The sequence below is a fragment of the Propithecus coquereli genome, unplaced genomic scaffold (genome assembly GCF_000956105.1).
Source record: "Propithecus coquereli isolate 6110/MARCELLA unplaced genomic scaffold, Pcoq_1.0 Scaffold214, whole genome shotgun sequence".
Classification (NCBI taxonomy): domain Eukaryota; kingdom Metazoa; phylum Chordata; class Mammalia; order Primates; family Indriidae; genus Propithecus; species Propithecus coquereli.
Window position 1 is genome coordinate 7,181,080 of NW_012146523.1, and position 24,920 is coordinate 7,205,999.

The 24,920-nt window shown below is 41.3% G+C and overlaps 1 protein-coding gene across 3 annotated transcripts in view; it reads left to right on the forward strand.

The window, feature by feature from the left end:
* TGFBR2 (transforming growth factor, beta receptor II (70/80kDa)) overlaps nucleotides 1-24,920 on the forward strand; it is an 86,308-nt gene that overhangs the window by 56,701 nt on the left and 4,687 nt on the right. For all 3 annotated transcript variants that reach the window (XM_012644565.1, XM_012644566.1, XM_012644567.1), the window contains 3 exons: nucleotides 6,067-6,866; nucleotides 8,551-8,692; nucleotides 23,921-24,048. In XM_012644565.1, the coding sequence (XP_012500019.1) occupies nucleotides 6,067-6,866; nucleotides 8,551-8,692; nucleotides 23,921-24,048 (1,070 nt within the window). The remainder of the gene's footprint in view (nucleotides 1-6,066; nucleotides 6,867-8,550; nucleotides 8,693-23,920; nucleotides 24,049-24,920) is intronic.

Here is a 24,920-nt window from a genome sequence, read left to right on the forward strand (position 1 = left end):
CCTCTTTCAAATCCTTTGTTATGCCGATACTAGTTCTAAAAGGATTTTAAAACTGAACCTGTCTAATACATGATTTTAAATAAAAATCACTTGGTATAATAAAAAAGACATTAAATTAAGGCCAACATGCTAAAAAGCCAAAGTGGGTGAGTTAATGCATCTTGATAAAAAAGAAATCAACAGCTGAATTTGAGAGATGGACTCCTACTTTAATATTTGAATTAGTTTGGCAATTCCTCCATTCAATAAAGGAGCTTAGGGCAAAAATTTACTAAGATATTAATTTATCTGAGCAACAGAAGGGGACACAGATGATAGTTTTCCACACACGTTGGTGCATTGGTATACTAAGGAGCATCACATACCAAGAGATTCTTGTGAAGTTGACAGTAAAGCTCTAACCACGAAGGTGTTCACACACCAGCATGTTCACCTAAAGCAACAGAAAATATATGCAACTGGCTGAGGTCCAAAGAAGGAAATCGTGCTAAAGAGAGATATGCTGAGGGAAAGGAAGAACTTCCTTTCTCAAGTCATTCTGTTAATTGTAACATTAAACGGACAGCATTCATTTATTGAGCACCTACTAGGGATAGCTTTTACTTAGTAGGAATACTTATTTACTAAGTAAACAAGAATGTTGTAGAAGTAACCAAGGCTCAATATCCTCCTCTGTAAAATAGGAGTAATAGTAGAATCTGACTCTCAGAGTTTTTGGAGAAATAAAGTAAGATGATGTTTATAAGATGGATTGCTCAGGGTGCAACCTAGTAAAGCACGTTGTATGTTAGTTATCTTTTCATTGTTAAGGGATTTCAAAGGAGGGTTTTCCATCATTCTCCACTGCAGGGCTCCCTTCACACTGGGCAGAAGCTCTGATAATCACTATTGTCCGTGTGGAGCAAAACACATTAAGACAGACAGATCTCCCACTGGCGTAAGTTACCAACTTCCCAAAGAAAGGAATGAATCTCAAAATCTCTTCTAGAAACCCTGGCAAAGAGATTAGAGGTCAAATGCCTTTGCTCTAACAAGGGTACTTTGCTTTTTGTTGAGTGTGTGCCATAGACTTCTTGAAGTGGTGAAGCCTGTGGAACCCCCTTCTCAGAGTGATGTTTCTAAACGTTTAAAACGTAACATACAGTATTTCAGAGAAAACCAATTACATTGAAATATAGTGATCTAATATTTTTAAAATGATTTCGTGATACAGTAATATGTGTTTCTATAGTAATGCTTTAAGCAACAAAATATAGTAGCAGATATAAAAAAATTGAAATGTCTAAGCGATGAGTGTAAGTATGCTGAGACATCTGCAACAAATATAGTATAGTATGGAAACTCAGTGGTTCTATTGGTGACAAAGCCACAGCTACAGCTAATAATTGGAAATGTTAATTTTTAATTAAAGGTTAGAGAAAATAAAAAAATGCCCATTTAATTCACAGACCCACTGAACGGTATTTATGGAGCCCAGGCTAACAACGTTTACTATTATAGTGTAAAGCCTCATTTTTTATGAACCTCGGAGAAATTCAACCCTTATTTGATAATATGCTTCAGAGCTCTATCTAGTTTGATGTTGTTACTATTATAGAAGGTTCCAGGAGTTCGACAATTATGTGTTGAATCCTCCTATGTTCTAGGCCCAGAGATAGGCCCTGAGGAAAGAATGAGAACGATTTTCAGGTTCTCCTTCATGTAAACCTTTTTCTTCCCAGGCGGGGAAAAGATACATATTTGCAAGGACACTACTAAACTGTGGTTCTTAGTTATGAACCAACAGAAATTGTCTCCACACCCAGAATATACCGCTATAGACACATTATCCAAGAATTGCCAATGTCACTCATTGGATGGCTGTAAAATCACTTAGTCCAGCCCCCGCCCGATAAAGAAAACCACTTTATCAAATTGAGAGCTTACATGAAGTCATTAATTGGCTGTCCACATTCGACAATGTGAAGTTTAGAGATCAGGTGTGGGGTTAAGATCAGGGGTCTTTACAGTTAGGTAGAGCTAATTTCAAATGTCAGCTTTGCTGTTGCCTAAATTTATGATCTTGGGAAATTACTTAAACTGTTTGATCTTTACCTTCCTTATCTGTAAGATGGGGTTTATAATAATAGCAGTTTCAACATCATAGGGTTTTTCTGTCAATTGACATATCATGTAAAATCCTGATATACTGAAAGTTCAGTGTATGAGTTTCTCTGTAATTGCGGGTTGGTAAGAAGAAATACTTCCTGTTGGTCTCTGAGGAAAGGAGATGCCAGCTTGTACCTGCACCTACAGCTGTTGGTTCTTCCAGCAGCAGCCCAAGGGTTAACACTGCCCCAGGGTGTGGGTGGCTCCTGTTTAGATAAAGCCACATCCCAAAGCTTCCTTCCAGTCTGGTTTGTTATTGTTAGGGTTTTTCACTACCTCTTTGAAGTTTCATGATTGACAGATGTTATTCAATAATTCCTTCCCACCCCCAGAAGTTTTTACATGTAGGTTTCAAAAAGCAATCACAGGAAATTTGAGGGGAAAGTGAGTCTTTGGTTTCTGGCATTGAACTGGGGATTTCTAAAATCTGGTTCTGTCAATGCCACACATAAACTTCAGGGGATTTTTGTTTTTGTGTTTGCCTTAGCCTGAAAAGGAATATAAACTAGCAAGGAAGACCCTTTTCAATATGGCTAGGAATTATAAAATTATTGTGATAAATGAACAAATCATTTGGGTGTTTTAATGAATTGGAGCTACAACTAAGTAATTATGCAGTTAATATATAAAATTTTCTGATTATTTTCCTCATATTTTAAAAAGCATATTCACATTTGGCCAAATATTCACATTTGACCGGTGAATTCTGTCCAAATTCTGCCAATGTATTACAGGTTATTAAAACAACACCTATAGGACAAGGATCAGCAAACTTTTTCTATGAAGGGCCAGGTAGAAGATATTTTGGGCTTTCTAAGCCAGATGTGATCTCTATTGCATGGAACTTCTTAGTGATTTTTTTTAAGCAACCCTTTAAAAATGAAAAACGAAACAAAACAAAAAACAATTCTTAGGTCAACAGGGCTGTGCAAAAACAGGCCATCAACCCTTAAGCCATAGTTTGCCAAACCCTGCTACAGAACATAAAAAAATGTGAGGAATGTTATTCTACATAAGTAATCATACATTGAACTTCTACAACAAACATTTGTTGAGTCCCATGAATTTCCCCATTCTGTGCCAGGTGCTGGGTGTATCATGGTGATCAAAATAGACCTGGCCACCACTTGACTTTGTCATGAGAGAAGCAATCAGTCAACCATCAAACCCATTTATGATTGTAAGACATTTCATGTAGTTAAGACATGGGGAACTGAAACAAGTTCTTCAAGCAAACACATTCATTGGATATTCAGATAACAGAGGTGGAGTTTCAGGGAGGAACATTGCGATCTGCTCTTGCACTTGAACGTGATTTCTTCTATCCCCTTGATTTTGCTCACTTTGCTGGACAGCAGGGACAGTGCGCACATCTCCACAAGAGCATCTTTTCTTTTGCATTCCAATCTTTCTGTAACAGTTTTGTCCCACTGCCACTTCGACCGCTAGTCCTGCCTATTCTGTGTCCCAATCCAGATTTTACCTCTTTCCCTTTATTTTTTAAATGTTTTAATATATCTTTCAAAACATTGTATTTTTTCTCTCTCTTTTTTTTATTTCAGCATATTATGGGGTTACAGATGTTTAGGTTACATATGTTGCCCTTGCTCCCCCCTCAAATATGTCCATCCTTCGGGTGGTGCACATTGCACTCTTTGTGTATGCAAATACCCATCCCCTCCTCCCTCCTCCCCCCTCCCCCTCCCCCCTGCCCAACATCCAATAGATGTTATTCTTATATGTGCACTTATGTGTTGATCAGTTAATACCAATTTGATGGTGAGTACATGTGGTGCTTGTCTTTCCATTCTTGGGATACCTTACTTAATAGAATGCGTTCCAGCTCTATCCAGGAGTATACAAGAGGTGCTATATCACCATTGTTTCTTAAAGCTGAATAGTACTCCGTGGTATACATATACCACATTTTATTAATCCACTCATGTATTGACGGACACTTGGGTTGTTTCCACATCTTTGCAATTGTGAATTGTGCTGCTATAAACTGTACTTTTTCTCTTGATTGCTGAAATTCTGATGTTTTGGGGTTTCTTATCCAGTTTTAGTGTCATCAAGTCAACTTAAGACCTAAGATTTTCATCTAGAATATGCAGTCAGTGCAAATTGCCATTTCCACTTAGACTTACCTTAAGAACAGGTAGTGAATTATATTGAACCTAAACATTCCAGATTGACTCTTATGAGCTTCATTTCTCACTGTTTTGTTAAGTGATGGTATCACATAGCATGTAGATAATGGGTTTCCTACAAGAGATTGTGGTTATTCTCGTTCTACCTGGAATGTACTCTCCTCACCTCATCAACTTCATCACTTTTTTTTTTTAATCAAACACCTACAGTAGATGAAAACTGACAATTGAGTAATAACAAAACCCTTCTCTGAAATGAAATCTGGCTCCATATCACCTACCCAAACATTTCTTTTCTATTCCTCTGTGCAGAGTAGTCAGCTTGGGAGAAACGTTCTTTCTCCTTAACAGAACACTCTTTCCACTCGTCACTGACTTTTCCCTTTCTTTAGAGACCAGTTCAAAGGCAGTACTTGTCACTGCACCTTCCATGTTTCTCTAAGCTTTTCCACACGCCACCAACACCAAGGTTGTGCCACACATTTAGCTCCCACCCCAGATACCAGGTACTGCTAGATATTTGTATATATGTCCTAACTCCTCTGCTGGGTGCTCTTGGAGGGCAGTACCATGCCCATCACAGACAGTCATGGTATATCTAATGAATAAATCTAGCATCTGAGCGTGAGGCCTGCTTGTCAGTGGGTGCCTTGGAGGGCAAGTGGATGACACATAAAGTAATAAAAGTCTGGCATTCTTGCCCAGTGGAAGCAGCCAGCACAAGCTCTCATTAAACTATCACTGTCTTTTGCTATCTCCTGCCTACTGTATGTTTCTATTCTTGTCCTTCTTCCCTAGAGGAAAACCGTTTAACCAGAGCCAACAAGGCTAGCACGTGAACCAAAGTTTGATGTACAAGACATTGTACTTAGAAGCTGGTGCTAAGGACTCGCCTCCATCAACCCACAGGGTCCTGCTTCAGTGTTGCAAGTCATAGCACTGGCCGCATTGCCATCTTTAACTTCTCTTACCTCTGCAGCAATGTTCCCATTATTGCTATTAAATATTTCAGTTCCATGAAAGTACAAATTACATGCACACTGCAAGGAAGAATATTGAGTGGATATAAGACAACTTTCCAAAGAGACCCTCTCCACAGACTCCTCTCCCCACCACCCATAGGCACAGAGTTGATGTTCCAAGGTAGTCTGGATGCTGATCAGACCAGAACAAGTTGAAGCTTGGAAAAAAAACAAAGACTAGGGCAGAACTGTGGCAGTCTCTTTATTTTTACCAGATACCATATATGCCAGCTTTTTAAAGGCAGGTGTTGTGTCATTTCTTCTATATACCCAATGCCTCCTGCAATGCCTTAAGCTTAGTTAACACTCAGCAGATGCTTTGTTTCTTTAGTCAATAATATTGAGGACCTGCCTTGTGCTAAGTATGGTTTACAGTAGTGAAAAAGAAAGACACGTTCCCTGCCAGTGTGGAGTTTCCAGTCTACAGGGGCTGGGGAGAGCAAGCAATGACAGATGCAAAACCAATAAGTGGACTTATACTTACTTAGTTTAAACTGTGCTGCATTGTTACATAGGAAAAGTATACGGTGCTATGAGAATGTATAAAATAAGACATTTTTCCAAGTTTTCCTAGGCTTCCCTTAGGGAGTGACATTTAAGCTGAAAGTGGGGGGAGAATAGGAAATGTTGAGTGGATTGCCGAAGGCAGGGAAGCCTGGATAGATGCTTGAGGCATGGACCCATTTTCTGATAGCGTTTACCTACTGAACCCAACTCCTGCTCTCCTTGTTTTGTTTCCACATCAGACTATAACAGCAGCAATCCTGACTTGTGGGTAGTCATATTTCAAGTGACGGGCGTCAGCCTCCTGCCACCGCTGGGAATCGCCATAGCTGTCATCATCACCTTCTACTGCTACCGTGTTAACCGGCAGCAGAAGCTGAGCCCGGCCTGGGAAACCGGCAAGCCACGGAAGCTCATGGAGTTCAGCGAGCACTGTGCCATCATTCTGGAAGATGACCGTTCCGACATCAGCTCCACGTGCGCCAACAACATCAACCACAACACGGAGCTGCTGCCCATTGAGCTCGACACCCTGGTGGGGAAAGGTCGCTTCGCCGAGGTCTATAAGGCCAAGCTGAAGCAGAACACTTCAGAGCAGTTCGAGACAGTGGCAGTCAAGATCTTCCCTTACGAGGAATATGCCTCTTGGAAGACAGAGAAGGACATCTTCTCGGACATCAACCTGAAGCATGAGAACATACTCCAGTTCCTGACAGCTGAGGAGCGGAAGACAGAGTTAGGGAAACAGTATTGGCTAATCACCGCTTTCCACGCCAAGGGCAACCTACAGGAGTACCTCACGCGGCATGTCATCAGCTGGGAGGACCTGCGCAAGCTGGGCAGCTCCCTTGCCCGGGGCATTGCTCACCTACACAGTGACCACACCCCGTGCGGGAGGCCCAAGATGCCCATCGTGCACAGGGACCTCAAGAGCTCCAACATCCTCGTGAAAAATGACCTGACCTGCTGCCTCTGTGACTTTGGGCTTTCCCTGCGTCTGGACCCTACTCTGTCTGTGGATGACCTGGCTAACAGTGGGCAGGTAAGTAAGAGCTGGTGCTACATCCCATTTTGATTGAGCCTGGCCTTCCCTCACCTCCTGGTCCGTATCTACTGCCTCTTGTCTGAAACAACCCTGCCCCCGACACTTGTCTCAGGAATCTGGCCAAAGTACAGCATCTACCTTGGGCAAACCTCTCTCTCTCCTGCCTACGTACCTTTACCAATGGATAGCATTTCTCCTCCTGTCTTCAGATATTTCCCAACTCAGGAGAGACATTTTTCTCCCTGAGTCAGTCCTCATTTCTCTTCCATTTGCAAATGTTTTTTCTTTGCTTCAAACACTGTTAGTACTTTATCTCTATTTTTTCCCTCTCTTGTGGTTGTACTGTTTTTTCTACTCCATACTATTGGTAGTTATACTAGTTTCTTTGTACCATTCTAGAGGGCGATCTCCTTGAAATCCAAATCTATGTCCATGTGGTCACCCAAGATATATAGTGCAATACCTTGGACAGTGAAAGTGACCAATAGGTATTTATTGTGTGATTATTGCAATTATTGCAATTGCATTCTGAAGCGTTCTCACAGATGAAAATGGAAGCCCTTTTGGCTAAGGAACTATTGGAAAGTGATTGGAAATTACCATGACACCTTTTACAAATGGTGGACCTCACATTTTCACTCAATGCTATCCATCCAGAGCACCATTGTGTTTCTAGCCAGGTGGCAGGGCATGCTTCTGAAGCATTCAGCCACCACCCAGTAGGCCTCTGTGTCCATGGCAGCGCATGCAGTGTTGAGGTAAACACTGAAACACAGTGAGACTAATGTGCCAGAGTAATGAGTCATGCAATGACCTGTTTAAAAGAAAAATTTCTTCTAATACATGCCAATAAGAAACATTCTGTGGAATAGTAAATCAACTTGCTTGGCCTTCCTTAGACCTTTGGGAAGGTAGGACTTTATTGTTATTTAGTCCATCTGTACATACTACAATATCAAATATTTAAGTGATCCATTCCCTAGAAATACTTTTTTTCCTTTTTCCTATGGATCCCATGTTTTCATATTACAGAGATTAGTCACAGAGATTAGTACAGGCCTTAAAGTCAAAATAAAACTACATGGCACACCCATAAAAATTATAAAGTGATCCAGATTTGATCTTTTACTGTGAAAATACTTTTATGCAATTTAATTTCATAGAGATTTTATGAAATTATACTATATCCTTGAATCACTGGAGTGTACCATGGGGTAAACAAAGATTAAGACTCAGTCCTTAACTGATCAAAACTGATAGCAATTATTATTTTTAGCATAAGTCTGGAGTATTAGGACTGAAAAAATATTTAATTTTCAAAAGCAAAAACAAACATTTAAAATATCACAAATACTATCTCCCACATTATCTCTAAGGATGTTATTGAAAAATGTGATAACATGTATCTTGAGGCTACATAAGGCAGCTCTGGGACTTTGCACTTCCTTATTTTTGGCATGCTTTAATTATAGTCTTTAGAGGGTTTTCAGGCAGAGAACATGTATTTTTTAAAATAACCATTTATGCTGTATCTTTCTGTGCAGTTCCCTTTATTTAAAACAGCATTGTGACTTTTTTAGGCGATCATCTGCACCTGTGAGGAACAAGCATCAGCTATATTGTGCAAGCAAAAATGCAGCTGGAATTAAATGATGGGCCTCACTGTTTGTTTTTGCTACAGGTGGGAACTGCAAGATACATGGCTCCAGAAGTCCTAGAATCCAGAATGAATTTGGAGAATGTTGAGTCCTTCAAGCAGACCGATGTCTACTCCATGGCTCTGGTGCTCTGGGAAATGACTTCTCGCTGTAACGCAGTGGGAGGTATGTACAGACCACTATCTTGGTGTAGTGATGGACTCGTCTTCAAAATAATATCATGTTATTTTCTTCCAGGGCTTACAAAGCAGTTAACTCCATAATAAGAGTTTGTTGAGATCTAGTATTATACACCCATTCTGGAGTTATTTGGGATTATGATAAAGAGCCTAGGTTTTTAAGCTGAAAGCCGTGTTTGGAGCATAAGGCTCTATATATCCTTTCATAAAGTTTTGTATAGTTACTCTTCTCTTGACACATCTCTCCACAGATATTTAGATATCTGGCAAGAGATGAGCACTAATAATAGTTATAAGAATTATCTCTATCAACTGGATAATAGTATTCAGATGAGCATCTGACTTTTGTTTCTTTTTGTATTTTAAGGTTTTTTCCGAACTATAAGGTCTGGGAAAAGTATTTGACTCAAAATTTACTTTTATGGACATGACTTTCTTTTGTTGGGCAAAAAAAACAGAATGGTTTGCTGTCTTTGTTTAGGTTTTGAAAAATCTAGTAAAGAGATTATTGAGGAAGGCCATCCTCTCTCTAGTTAAGCCTCCACGACTGATTGGGAAACTTACTTTTCTCCTGCTTTTCCTCTGCAAACCCAGGGTGGTCCATCTGGCTTGCTCTTTTTTCCCCAGGTTCAGCCACCTACTTTCTTTTTCTCTTTTAGAGTCATTTCTCCTGAAAACACTGCTAGGGCTTCCCAGATTCCCTCTGCTCCATCTTCTCTGCAAGTTGCACGCTGAGTCCTTTTCACTGTTAGAGGCTATTCCTACTACTGACGGTGAGAATGTAGATAAGGATTGGCAACACCTGGGGTTCAGGAGCAAGGCCCTTGTTCTGGAGAGGATTGTCCGCCGGCTGTCTAGGAGGTTGAGAATGGCTGAGATCTACATTACTATATCCTTTTCTGACGCTCCTGTCAGTAGTTTCCTTCGGCATCTTAGGTCTCACCTGAGAAATGTATACATCCCACCTTAGTCCTGGTTGGCTGCCAAATAAAGCCAAGCTAACCCTGAATCTATTTTTAACTTTTTGTTTTGTAATAATTTTAAATTTGTGGAAGAGTTGCAAAAATAGTACAGAGAGTTCCCATGTACTCTTAACCCAGCTTCCCCTAGTGTTAACATCCAACCTAACCCATAGTCTATTTTTAACTTTTTGTTTTGTAATAATTTTAAATTTGTGGAAGAGTTGCAAAAATAGTACAGAGAGTTCCCATGTGCTCTTAACCCAGCTTCCCCTAGTGTTAACATCCAACCTAACCCATAGTGCAGCTATCAAATTAACATTGCTACATGCTCTTAATTAATTTATAGACCTTATTTGCACTTCCAAGTCCCAAGTAATGCCCTTTTCTGGAACAAGATCCAGTCCAGGACCCCACATGGACGTAACGTGCATGCCTCCTTAGTCCTCTTCACCTCGTGACAGTTCCTCATTCTGTTTTTGTCTTTTATGACCTCGACACTTGTGAAAGTTTAGACCAGTTATTTTATAGACTGTCTCTCACTTTTGGTTTCTCTGATGTTTTCTCATGATTACGTTGAGATTATTGAGCAAGAATACTGCAGAAATGATGGTGCGCCCTTCCCAGTGCGTGATATCGGGGGCACAAGATACCCTTATATCTGAATATTGATGTTAAATTTGATCAGTCAGTTACAGTGGGATCAGCCAGATTTCTTCCCTGTAAAGATACTATTTGCTCATTTATAATTAATACATGCCTTGTGGGAAGATAATTTGACATGTTTCTAAAAATACTAAACACCTTTTTAGTAAAGGTACTAGAAACTTTTCATAATTTTATCCACTAATTTAAGATCCATCAATAATTCTTTGCCTATAACAATTATTAATGTAATGTTTGCGTAATGAAGATTTTCTATTTTTCTTATCCCTTCTACATTTAATAGGTATTTTAATGTGAGGAAGATCTGTCCCTTCTCTTACTAATCCTTGTTATTTATTTATTAGTTATATATTTATGTCGGTATGGAATTTTGAAAATTTATTGTATTCTAAAGGTATCCAATGTTGTCACTATATCGTTGCTCAGATTGCCACAGTTGTAGTCACTGGGCCAAACTCCCCAATGTTTTGCCCAAGGCAGACTCCTTTGGCAGCAGTGCTGGCTCTGATTCTTCCTCCAGTTCAGAGCATGGTTAGCCGACTCTCCAGGGTGGGTCCAGGTCACTCCCCCAACTCGGCATCTTGCTGAACCAGCACCTATTTTCCTGGGCCCCTTTACGTGGATGGCACTTCCTATCTGGCTAACACTGTTATTTCCTGGTTTCCTGCCTGAGATTTCTTCATCCATAACAATTCCAAAAGTAACTTTGTTTTTCCTTGCACAATGAAATTTGTTTAAGCGAGTTTCAGCCACTGCGAATAATTTTCTACTTGAAAGCTTTGACAGTTCCAAAATGAATCTTTAAACGGTATGAGTTGTGTCAGAGTCAATGCTGTTGTCACTGTCAGAATAAATTTACCTAGATTTCAGTATCTTCTCCAATCCTTTCAAACTTGTTACTTTATAAACATGAGCTGGAGATTGTGTCTCTGTCTTTCCCCCTGTCAGTGCAGCCAGCTTATTAAGGCCCTAGGAGAGCTCCCTGTTTTCCCTGGTATCTGTGACTAAAGCCCTTTCCTGTTGATATTTGCTGAGTACTGAAGAATTTAGGCTAATAGGGAAGAACCAAGTTCACCAACTTTTACGAGGTCTAAAAACGGATACAGTATAAACAAGTTTTCCCAAGGAAGGAACAGGCTCTGGTTTGTTCAGCTAGTCTCAAAAAAATCTTTCATAACCTTTAGGATAAGAACAGATGGCTCTGGGGGAACCGGAAAGAGGCCATCCTGGTTCTCATTTTGTTTGATCGTAAGCCCACTGTGCTGTTTCTCCCATCCACACTCAGGCTGCAGACACCAACATTGTCTCTCCATGTCCCCTTTACACAAAGCCCTCCACTTAACTAAACGTGCGACCTCTCAAGGTAAGCGCCTTCTCTTACCGTGGCTGCTTCTGTTAAAAGCATTCCTGTTTTTTTTTTTTTTTTTTTGAGACAGAGTCTCACTTTGTTGCCCGGGCTAGAGTGCCGTGGTGTCATCTTAGCTCACAGCAACCTCAAACTCCTGGGCTCAAGCGATCCTCCTGCCTCAGCCTCCCGAGTAGCTGGGACTACAGGCATGCGCCACCATGCCCTGCTAATTTTTTCTATATATTTTTAGCTGTCCGATTAATTTCTTTCTATTTTTGGTAGAGACGGGGTCTCGCTCTTGCTCAGGCTGGTCTTGAACTCCTGAGCTCAAACGATCCGCCCGCCTTGGCCTCCCAGAGTGCTAGGATTACAGGCGTGAGCCACCGCGCCCGGCCAGCATCCCTGTTTTTGTCTTTTCTTTCTTTTTGGTATGTCTTAAAAACCTTGAAGACAGATTTTTAGCCTAGTCTTAGTTTCAGAGACTGTTCTTTTACATTCAAAAAGTGCTTTGGAAAGCACATGAAGCCTAAAGGCAGACGCGTTTTCTCCAAGTGTGTGCCCCTTTGTGTTGTCCTCGTGCCAGCTGTGGTGGAAACACAGATGAAAAGACAGGCCTTGACCTCAAGAAGCTTGTAGTCGACTGAAAACAGGCATTTATTTTATTCTCTTTTGTTTTTAAAAAATTTGTACATGCAGATTTGTTTCTTACCTTACAAATAAAAGAGATAATAAATCCCTCTAGTTGATGTTAGACTTGCATTTACAAAGTATAAGGAAAAGGAAGGGATGTTGAAGTCTTTTTCTTAAGTTTAAACTTCTTTTCTGCAGCTTGAAATACACACAATTTTGTATTGTACTTACTGTTTTTTACTGGCTGTCTCATTTCAAAAAAGGAAACGTGGACTATGCTACCTTAGCATGATGGATTATGGAGGTCAGTATTTTATTTCACAACTATGTGGACAGTGAAGGGAACCAGATCTCGGAGTCATCTCTGTAGGTTCTGGCTGTGTGTATGCTTATGGGGTCATGGTTCAGGGATACTCCTATGACCTGGGAGGCCTGTTATCTGGCCCCTTGAGCCACCTACCAAGCACCTGCAGAGAAGCCTACTCAGGAGGTACAGTGCACCTCTACCACGTGCGGGAAGATGGTTGGATCTGAGTCTCCAGTGACAATGTAGGTGATCTACATGACACCTATAGTTGGTCTGGCCCCTGAAGGAGGGTGGCTGTGGCTGCTTGCATTTCTTAGGGCGACCATCATTGTTAATATGGATGCAGCACCCCATCCTATAGTTCAGGGGGCCACAATTTTATTGATACATTTTTTTTAAGCTCTGGAACGTTGACCTCTGTCTGTTACCAGTTGGTAATAAGCTGCTGCAGAGGTGACTGGTTCTTTTACTTTCTTGGATGTTAACATTACACTACTCACTACTTGAAAAAAATGTTCTAAGTAGCAGATCATCTAACTGAATGAAGTAGGGTACTAAGCATTAGGGGATAGAAGATTTCACAGAAGAATGCGAAATCCCACCTCTCCTGCCTTTAAGTGACTCCATTCTGTTCTTATGGTTGAGCCTAAACTCTTTACATGGATGTTAAGGCCCAACTCTAGGCCCATCTCCATACCATATTCTTACTTTGCATTCATCATTATGAATGTCTTGTAGGTTTCACCTCTGCGCTTTGTCTCATGCTATTTACTGGCACTGGAACACTGAAATAGACTTTTGAAACAGGCAAGTGAAATGCGCTTGTGATAAATGCTGCAGCAAGGGAAGGCAGTGGGCACAGGGGACTGACTGCCTAGGTTCTCTAAAGCAGCAGTCCCCAACCTTTTGGGCACCAGGGACCGTTTTCATGGAAGACAATTATTCCACAGAGGTTGAGGAGGGGATGGTTCAGGATGATTCAAGCACATTACATTTACTGTGCACTTTATTTCTATTATTATTATGTTGTAATATATAATGAAATAATTATACAGCTCACCATAGGTTGGGAACCCCTGCTCTAAAGGGAGTGCTGTGCTAGGGTCAGGGAAGGAGGGTTATGTTGGCTCTTAAAAGAAGAGTAAGACTCAAGGGTGTTCTTTTGAGTTACTTATTTATCTGCTGGCCTCTCCTCTCTGCAAGGCAGCACAGGGAAAGTGGAGAAAGACACAGCAATATACTGGAGAAGGCTTGGGTGAGAAGATGTAAACAGATAATAACGCCCTTCTTAAGCCAGATGGTACGGCTTCATTTAGCATGAAATTCCGCTGGAGGGCTCAAGAGATGGGCTGTAATAAGTGAAGACAGTAGTCAAAAGAGAAAGGATTCCTATTGGAAGTAGGTTTGGTCCAGATGAAGAAAGCCACAAAGGAATAATAACTACCATCGCTTGAGCACTTGCTCCATAGATCGATTCATTTAATGTGTCAAAAGCTCTTTGAAGTATATACTGTTATTAAACCCATTTTACAGACAAGAAAATTGAGGCTTCAGGATGTGGGAAAGTTGTTCAGCCAGGAATCAAAACCCTGCTCTCTGACTTTATAGCCCATGGGCCTTAACCTTCCTGGTATAGTGCTGGCCTGACCAGTGGAGAACATGTTTAAAAAATAATAGCTGTGATTTCCATTATTATTATGAATGGGTCATCAGAGCTACTCTGTGCATCCTGGCAGTTGGTGTGAAGCCTTTCTAGAAGACGTGGTGAGGCTGTCACACACTGGAGGAACATCCAGTGATGGCCTTGCTTCTCTGGGTGAACCCCTGTTAACAGAATCCCAAGGCTGTTCATTCTGTAGCATGTCACAGTATCAGCACCTTAAAATCTGAGATAACTTCCTTATTCTTACTTCTCAAGAGATATATCTATCATTCATTCACTCAAAAAAGGACTTATTGGGCACCTTTTGTTTGGCAGGCGTTATTCAAAATGCCAGGGATATGGCAGTTTTTTAAAAAAGTGTCTTTCCCCAAGGGACAGGGAATCTAGTGAAGAGCTAATAATCTAGAAAGACGGGTAATGAACAAATAGATTTATAATATAATGTTGAGGGTGGGATGGAGGGTGGGTGTGATGATTTTAGAAAGAAAAATGAAGTAGCTGTAAGGGAAAGATAATGACAGGTGTTATTTCAGATACTTCAATCCTCTGAAAGAATACAAAAGGCAAACCATTAACATAAGTCTTTCAGAGTTATTTGAAGAAAGAGCAGGACAGAAATGGCGTGTTACTGTTTTATGAAGAAGGAGCAAAGTCATGAAATCACCACTGAGCAAGGCCAGGGCAGACCTGGAGACCGGCGGCTCTCTTTTACAAAGAAATCTCTGTCCCAGGCTTTTGGTTTGTTTGGTGTTCATGCAAGTGTCCGTGTGGTGTGTGGGAGGCGAAGGCGGGGTCCTATTCAGGTCCCCTTTGCTGAACACAGCATCCGCAATACTCACGTCATCCCCAGCCAACGCTGCCCGGGAGCAAACCGACTTCCAAATCCCTGGCCACTGAGTCCTTTGAATAGAAGCTGACACAAGGCAGCCAGCTGAGCAAGTATTGAACGGAGTAACACAACCCCAAGAATGGCTCCTTAGCGTATTGTCAGGTTGCTGCTGTCTGTGAGGTGGACAAAAAGTGCAAATGAACCAAAAAGAAAGGAAGGGGATGGCAAGAGGAAAGGGGAAAAAGGGGAGGGGCTGGAGAGAAGGCTGAGGAGAAACCAGGATTGGAGCATTTCATCTTCCTGGATTTCAGGGGAGCATAATTTAGAAAGCAGACACGAAAACTCAGGGGTACTGCTTTGGGGGAAACTGTGGACAATTTTGCCACCCTGTTAAGTTGGAACTACCGTCAAAACAACAGCTGTGCACCAGATGCTGACTTTCAGAGGAATACCATTGCTGTCTCAGAGACCTGCCCTGGGAGTGTTGCAGAACTGGGGAGAGGCAAGCATAGTTTGTCTTAAGAGCCTCCTGAGAGAAATTCAAAGAGGCTGTGAGGGCTGGCAGGTTGTGGGCGGCTTCCATCTGAGAAAAGACTGCAGAGAGGCAGGAGAAGGGAAAAAGAAGGAAAAGAAAGTCATTCTCAAGCAATGAAATAAGGAGGTTTCTTAGAAAAGATGTTGTTTGGGGTGCTCTGGGGAAGACTGAGCTGCTCCACCTCAGTACGCCTGGCTTGGGAAGTGGTCTGAGAGGGAGACAGGAACTTGCTTTGATTAAATGAGTCTGCTGCGTGGACATCTGCCTGGGGCTGGGGGCCCCAGATCCTGCACCGAGAATTTGAGTGCAAGTAGTTTATTTGGGAAGACATCACAGGAAATGACAGCAATGGAATGGGGAAATGAGTCAGGAAAGGGAAGGAAGCCAGTAAAAGATATATATATATTTTTTTCCAGAATATTAGGGGGGTACAAATGTTTTGGTTACACAGATTGCTTTTGTACCGCTTGAGTCAAAGTTATAAGTGTGCCCATCACCCAGATAGTGTACATTGTACCCGTTAGGTATGATTTTACCCATCCCCTCCTCCCCTCTTCCACCTGCCTGATTTCCATTGAGTTTTACTTCCATCTGTGCACATGAGTGCTGACTGGTTAGTTCCAACTTAATAGTGAGAACATGTGGTGTTTGTTTTTCCATTCTTATGATACTTCACTTAGGAGGATGGTCTCCATTTCCTTCCAGATTGTTGCAAAAGGTATTAATTCAATTTTTTATGGCTAATTAGTACTCCATGGTGTACATATACCACATTTGATTAATTCACTCATGAATTCATGGACACTTGGTTGATTCCACATGTTTGCGATTGTGAATTGTGCTGCAAAAAGCATTCTAGTACAAGTGTCTTTTTGATAAAATGACTTTTTTTTTTTGGGTAAATATCCAATAGTGTGATTGCTGAATCCTCCTTGGTTAAACATATTCCTAGGTATTTTAAGGATATCTTATCAAGTGAGTTACCACCACAGGCTACTGGAGTGTATAGTGCATGCAGCACAGAACACATGCCTCAGTGTCATACCTCCTGGCTCACAGGAAAATGGGTGTTTATCTTCCACTTCCCATCTATCTTTAGTGGAGGGCTTCTCAGGGACAAGTTTGGGATGGTGAACTCCACAGCACTCCCTGCCTGCCCCCCTGTAGCTGGGCCAGCATGAAAGGAAGAGCAAATGTGGTAGACCTACCTAAATGTGGTAGGTCTGCTTTTAGTTCTTTGAGGAATCTCCATACTGTTTTCCATAGAGGTTGCACCAGTTTGCAGTCCCTCCAACAGTGTATAAGTGTTCCTTTCTCTCCACATCCCTGACAATGTCTATTGTTTTGGGACTTTTTGATAAAAGCCATTCTCACTGGGATTAGGTGATACCTCATTGTGGTTTTTGATTTGCATTTCTCTGATGATTAGTGATGTTGAGCATTTTTCATATGTTTATTGGCCATTAGTCTATCTTCTTTTGAAAATCTTCTGTCCCTGTCTTTTGCCCATTTTTTAATGGGGTTGTTTGATTTTTTTCTTACTGATTTGCTTGAGTTCCTTGTAGATTCTGGTTATTAGCCCTTTATCGGATGTATAGCATGCAAATGTTTTCTCCCATTCTATAGGTTGTCTATTTGCTCTATTGATTGTTTCCTTGGCTGTGCAGAAGCTTTTTAATTTAATCAGGTCCCATTCATTTATCTTTATTGGTGCTGTGATTGCCCTCGGGGTCTTCTTCATAAATTCTTTGCTTAGGCATATATCTAGAAGAGTTTTTTCCAACATTTTCTTCTAAAATTCTTAGGGTATCATGCCTTAGGTTTAAATCTGTTATCCGTCTTGAATTAATTTTTGTGAGTCATGAGAGATATGGATTCTGTTTCGATCTTCTACATGTGGCTATCCAATTTTTCCAGCACCATTTATTGAATAGGTATTCTTTTCCCCAGTGTATATTGCTGCCTACTTTGTCAGAGATCAGATGGCAATATGTGCGTGGTTTTATATGTGGGTTTTCTGTTCTGTTCCATTGGTCTATGTCTCTATTTTTGCGCCAGTACCATGCTGTTTTGGTTACTATAGCATTGTAGAATAGCTTAAAGTCTAGTAAAATGATGCCTGTCTAGTAAAATGATGCCTGTAGATTTGTTCCTTTTGCTTAAGGTTGCTTTAGCTATTCAGGCTCTTTTCTGGTTCCAAACAAAGTGTAGAATTATTTTTTTCTAGATCTGCAAAAAATTACATTGGTATTTTGATGGGAAGTGCATTGAATCTGTAAATCATTTTGCATAGTATGGACATTTTAACAATGTTGATTCTGCCAATCCATGAGCATGATATGTTTTTCCATTTGTTTACATCATCTGCAATTTCCTTCCTCAGTGACTCATAGTTCTCTTTATAGAGATCTTTCACCTCCTTGGTTAAACATATTCCTAGGTATTTTAAGGATATCTTATCAAGTGGGTTACCACCACAGGCTACTGGAGTGTATAGTGCATGCAGCATAGAACACATGCCTCAGTGTCATACCTCCTGGCTCAAAGGAAACTGGATGTTTATCTTCCAGTTCCCATCTGTCTTTAGTGGAGGGCTTCTCAGGGACAAGTTTGGGATGGTGAACTCCACAGCACTCCCTGCCTGCCCCCCTGTAGCTGGGCCAGCATAAAAGGAAGAGCAAATACAGGGGCTCTGCAAAGGGTCCTGTAGCATTACGCTCAATAGTGGCAGAGAGCACATGGAACTATTCTCATTTTGTGAATGTGGAAACTGAGGCCCAAGGTCTTGGCATCTCTTTTCCAAGTTCTCGTATCTAGTTTCTAAAGGAGCTATGGCAAAAACAATGAATAATGCCACTACTTATAATGCATATTGTTACTGCTATTTTTTTCCTAAGTGCTCAACTTAGTCTTACTCTCTAAGCTCTTTGCTATTTTCTTAGAGGCAATTCTAAATTATTTTAAAAGGTGGTTCTTATTATAGGTTAGCCAGGTGTAGCACTCTCTCTGGACTCAACCCACTCACCCCTTAACTTGCTTTCTCTGCAGTTCTTCACAGGAGGGAGGCCTGAGATTAGGCATCATTTGAACAAACATGCAAAGAGGAACTCTAGAAAATATTACAGTAATCCTATTGCCAGCCATGCCCTGGTCTAGTGCCTGTGGTTACAGTGAGACATTCTCATTCTCTCCCATCCTCCACCACCAGTCCCACCTACTTCCCTAAACCCAGAGAGGACAATGTTTGCGTTTAATATGGGTAAATAATAGCAGCTAAGGAGAGAGCTGCTCTCTATAATAAGTAGTTTTTTGCATAGCTTGTTCAGAAATTACAAACAATAGCTATCTAACAGATCCCATAAATTTCCCCTTCTCAAGATTCTATGGTGGGGAGGGCCTCACCAAAGTGGAGAGGGGCACACCTGTCAAATTTGTGACAGGCATGTTCACACCGGGGGCTGCCTCACCTGTCCTTGCTCTGGTAGGGGAAAAGAACTCACTAAAATGCTTGGCAGAGATGAGAAAGCATGAAAGCATCCTAAACAGGGAAGGTGATTTCTTCAGAGTAACAATAATGCAATATGTAATTCTAAGTGTTCTTTCCAGAATCCTGGGTACTCTGTGGGCCTCAGTTTTCTAAACTGTAAATTGAGGCTGTTGATCACATCTCTAAAAACTGTTCTTCAACATTCTCTGTCTGACTCATTTGAAACCCTTCAAATACATTCAATAACTTGTATTCTTTTTCCTCTGGCAAGATACAACTCACATTTCTTGTGAAATATTTAGAACAATGCTTCTCCAAGTATGGTCTGTGGAAGATGCTGGTTCTCAAACTATTTGTTTCAGGTTTTCAATATGATAAGGATAGAAACTGAGAGTAGGTGTTTAGTAACTTTAATAGCAAGTTGATGTTGCCATGACACCCAAGTGGAATTCATTTTTCTTGTAATTCATTTCTACTGTGTTTTACCAAAGCCTTTGTCTTCTATGAATTGAGGGCAAAACACTTGGTCTTTTATAAAAAATAGATTGATAAGTGCTCATTTATAAATAATAAGGGAAAAATTTAAATCACTTTGAATCCCACAATTCAACCCAAGCCATTTTTGTAAAAGAAACTAGGGGTTAAATTAGGGATTAAAGTAGGGGTCATCCTTCAAGTCCTAATGGAGGCCTCGAGAATGATGTTGCCTTACTTGCCACAAAAGGAAAAACAAGCAAAACTGCTTGATTGCTACAATCGAACATCAAAGCTGTTGACTGAGAGGCAGATGTGTACACACTGCCAAGCCTTAAGTCAGTCGCCTTCCTACACATTGCAGGGCATGAGAAAAATAGCGCTGAGAGTAGGATGTCCGAAATGTGGGAGCAGGGCAAAGAAAGAAGAATCACAAGAATCCATAATAGGAAAAAAAGCAAACATGTATGTAGCTATTTTGGAATATATATATTATATAAATACGACATTTCCCAGGAGTTAAAGAAAGGTCAGCTTGAAACATACACACATTTCAAATCTTCATCCCCACTCCTAATCCAAAAAGCCACTTTAATATCAAGGGATTGGAATATGCCAGTTTGGGTCAAATGATGATTTCCCACATTAGTCTACTTTGAACTTAGAAGGGGGCAGGAGATTCGTAGATCTTCCCAGTGTGGCTCAAGGAGTCAGTCCCTTTGCCGGTGCCTTGTAGACTAACCTTGATCTCCCTCCTCTATGAAACCCCCACAAGTCAAAGATGGGAAGCAGGCCTTGTACCCCCTGGGCATACTAGGGAATCTCACAACTTTCCAAGGGTTTAGGAAAAGTAGGAAGTAACCCATTTGCAAATGTCTTCACTTTGGGAAAGGGTTATTGCCTTTGTCATTTTTTTTTTTTTTTTGTCCCCCACAGGAGCACTCATTACTTTTCCTTTAAGTAGAAATATGCCCAGTGCCATCTTCTCCCATTCCCCATGGAAACCTGCTTTGGTCCACACGGAATTTACAAAATTAAAATAAATTGCTGTGGCTTATGTGACTTTGAAGATTAGGACTTGAAATAAATTGCTTTTGGATTATAATGTTAACTATGGAAACTTTTCCTTTGTTCTCAAAGACTATCTGTTATGAGATTGACAGCTAGGATTGGTTCTGACCCCAGCGTTTTCCTCCTCTGATGTTGGTCATGTCCTCCTCTTCACTTCTGGGCGTGGCTATGGGAATTGCTGATGGTCAGGGGAGAAAGAACTCTCTGAAACGCTGGTGGAAAGGAGAAAGCACGAACGCTTCCTAAAAAGGCAAAAAAGTTTCACCAGAGTAACAGTAATACAGTGCGCAATTCTGAATGCTCTTCCTGGTTCAGTACTTTCAGCGTTAGAGGAAGGGACTACATCAAGACTTCCTCAGGGTGGCTTTGAAGCCACAGTCAGATGGTGCAGATTAGCAGACAGAGAGACCCGGGCAGAAAGGAAAAAGCACTTCCTTGGCAGTTGTCTTGGCCAGCTTTGGTAGAAGTAGATCTGACACAAAGATTTTTGTGCAATGACAAGGATAAGGTCTCAGGAGAAGGAAGTAAGAGAAGCAGGAAGGAGCATGCAAGGAGTTTAAGCAAACCTGTAGTTTTGGGAGAGTTCTAGCCTCAGCCTGATCTCACAGGAAGCTCTAGAGTGTGAATGAATTGTACCACAGAGTTATCTCACCAAGAGCCCAGAGGGGTGGACTGTTAAACTTCCAACTGTCAGTTTCTTACCAGCTACAGGCTGCCCCTGGAAGTGAGGCTGTCATGTCCAGGAATCTCCAGGGGGCATCTCCCATCAACCACGGGCAATCCCTCAGAGAAGGGTGAAGGTGTGAGTTCTTAAGACCCAACACCTGTGGCAGCTGGGGTCTGCTGGGCTTGGCTTGGTAAAGGGGACCTGGGCAGGCACCAATCACAACTGCCACGGCAGCCAAAACAGTTGGAAATGGAGAGTCTGTGAACCAACCGTACGTTATCCAAGGAGCAATATGTATCATATACAAATCCTACCCTATCCCATAATATCATATTATACTATGCATACTAAAGAACATCATATTATTTTATTAGATTGGATTACAAAATAAATCTGGGGAGGAACATGGAGGTTGTTCAGTTCGGGTTTGTTCATTTTATAGAAGAGAAGAAGTAGGTCAGTGTAAATCCTTACTGGGAATCAGCTCGGATTCCTAGTTTTCTGCTTTTGCTTGAATTTAACCCAACTCATATTTATTGAATGCCTACTATGTATAAGGCACAGTTTTAGGCACTGAGGAGGGAATTGAAAGACAAAACTCAGCCTCTGCTTCAGGCCTTAGAAAATTACAGTTTGGTGGAAGATAGGGAATGGAAAAAATAAATAAGACACATAAATGTTAGGCGAATGAAAATTCAGCTCTCAGCCCAAGAACAGTGCGGATTAAGTGCTTGGGCACTTGAAGGCCAAAGCAGACAGACAGAGGCTAGTTTGTGCTTGTCTCTGTGTGATGGAAGGCCTTCATCACAATTTCCCTGTATTTAAAACTGTAAAAAAATAAAATATCCTGGCAGAAGGAAAATATCCTTCTATTTGGGTGAGGCTGAAGAAGATAAATATGCAATTAGGGTTCTGGGAAAGAGGAAAAGTGAAAACAAACAAAGAGCAAAAACAAGCAATCCCATTTCAACATGTCATTTTGCCATGAAAGCTTCTTCGGTTCTTAGCCTGGAAGTGCAAATTATTGAAAGTTTTACTCATGAAACAAGGTCGTTTTGAAGCCAAAGATCCTACTTACCGTGGAGAAGAATGTTGAATCCAGCCCATTCTCTCCTTCCAGCCCAGTCATGTTCCATTATAGTACCAGGATGTTTTCTATCTTTTAAATCACCCCACGCCCCACGGACATGTATGTTAGTCTGCTCACTTAAAGTAGTGTGTGGTTTAATATTCGCCCGATGTGTATGCACTGCTGCTTTGCGCAAGATCCAAGATGCAGTCACACATTCATTCATTCACTCACAGGGCATTCACTGGGAGTCTGCTGTGAGGGGCCCTTGTCCTTGGCACTGGGAACACAGGGACAAGAAAGGGACACTTCACCTGTGCCCAGGTGCTCACAGTTCAGCTGAGTGAGACAAATAAGCAGGTGAATCTATTCAGATAAGACACATGCTAAAATAAAGCTCTGCCCAGGAACTCTAACCAAGAATGATTTGAAGGATATTCAAGGAAGTTTCTGTAAAGAAACTGACCTTAGTTGAAACCCCAAGCCCTGAGTGAAGGGTTACATGATCCTCTGTTATTTTCTTTATAGCAGGTCTCATTAAAGAAAAATTATCATTTAAAAATTTTGCTTGTCGATGTTACTGTTAATCCGTCCCCTCCTTCATCTCACTAAAACAGCATTTCTCAACCTTTTTTTCATCATTGCTATTGTAAGGGGCTTGTGTAGAGAATTTTTTCCTAATCACTACTGCCTGTGATTTTTTTTCCTATTGTAAAAGATACATATTATAAAATTAACCATTTTTAAGTGTTGATTTTAATGCCATTAAATACATTCACTATGTTGTATAACCATCACTATTTTCCATTTTTTCATAACTTTCATTTCCCCAGACTCTTTACCCATTGAAGGATAACTCCTCATCCCCCCTTCTTCCAGCCCCCAGGCAACCACCTGTCTCTATGAATTTACATGTTCAAAGTGCCTCATATGAGTGGGATCATACAATATTTGTTCTTTTGTCTGGCTTATTTCACTTAGCGTAATGTCTTCAAGGTTCATCCATGTTGTAGCATGTGCCAGGATGTCTTTCCTTTTTATGGCTGAATATGCTCAGGAAATTTAATACCACATATTAAATCTGGTTTGTGTACTATGGGACTTTAGAGGGCCACATTCAGAGGGTTACATTGTAACACGTAAAATTTTTCTACTTTTCGAGAAACCAATTTCACCCCTTTGGGGCAGTGTTTCCCTGCAGAGAACACCTGCATTAAAATGTAAGCTCCGTGATCCTGTCTGTCTTGTCCACTCTGTCCCCAGCTATTGGCACGATTTCTAGCACACAGTAAGCATTCAACACCCATTTGTTGAATACTTCTCAGGCTCCGTCCTTACCCACTTCTTCCTTCTTCTTTGAAGCCACTGTTATTAAAAATTGCCCTTAATCACAGACGTGTTTTGACACTCAGTGCCTCGTGCTACCGAGTCGACCATCTCACCACACTCATTTCCCTCAGCTGCACACACCATTCTCAATGACCCTGTGTTTGCCCGCTCTCTTTTCAGAAGTAAAAGATTATGAGCCTCCATTCGGTTCCAAGGTGAGGGAGCACCCCTGTGTCGAAAGCATGAAGGACAACGTGTTGAGAGATCGAGGACGACCAGAAATCCCCAGCTTCTGGCTCAACCACCAGGTAAGGCGTGACTGTTTAGAAGAGCAAGATTCATCCAGAGTAGCCTCTTAGGAAGGAATGAATTCTGGGATATTGGTCTTAAATCTGAGGGCAGGTCCCTTTGTTATCTATAACCCTGTTAGGTTTTGTTTATAAAGAAAATATCAATAAAGTGGATGGTGCTATTATTATAAGTTCAACCGGCAGGTATGCACAACATCCAAAGAGACCTCATGGATAATCATTTGAAGGGCATTTGTCCTGTTTTCCAACCCCCTTAGTTCTGGGTCAAAATATTTTCTTTGCAGCCTCTGCTACTCGCTCCCTTGCTTCTACATGGGGAGTTTACATTTCATTCCCTCTGGGTTCCAAATGTTTTCTGCTGGGAATCTTCAGCTCCGGAAGGAAATACTTAGCAGATGCGAAACAAGCAGGGTTTGTCAGGCAGCTGGACAGAGGAGGGACTGTGGCGTGCAGAGGGCCACGCACAGGTGTTTGCAGGCTGTGCACACAGACTTGGGAGAGACCCGCGTGAGCACGCGTGGGAAAGAGGAGGCCGGCTCTTCACCCTGGAATGGGGGAAAGCACAGAAGAGGAGAATGCCAGTGAAGGAAGAGGAAACCTGTCTATTGGGAACATCCTAATGGCTTCTTATTTTTTCTTTTCAAGAAAGGGTAGCTAAGGCTGCATAGCAGGGCAGTGGTTTTTACTTACTGAGAGGCCTATCCAAATTATTGGTTTGGGGGAGCCTCGATGATGGCAATGGTCAGAGAAAAAGAAAAAAAAATGATATGTTGTGAGTGAGAAAGAACTGTCTCTCGGTCTGACACACCCAGGAAAGAGCCCTTCGTAAAGAATGAGAGAGAACAGTGTATTCCTATCTCACTGACAAA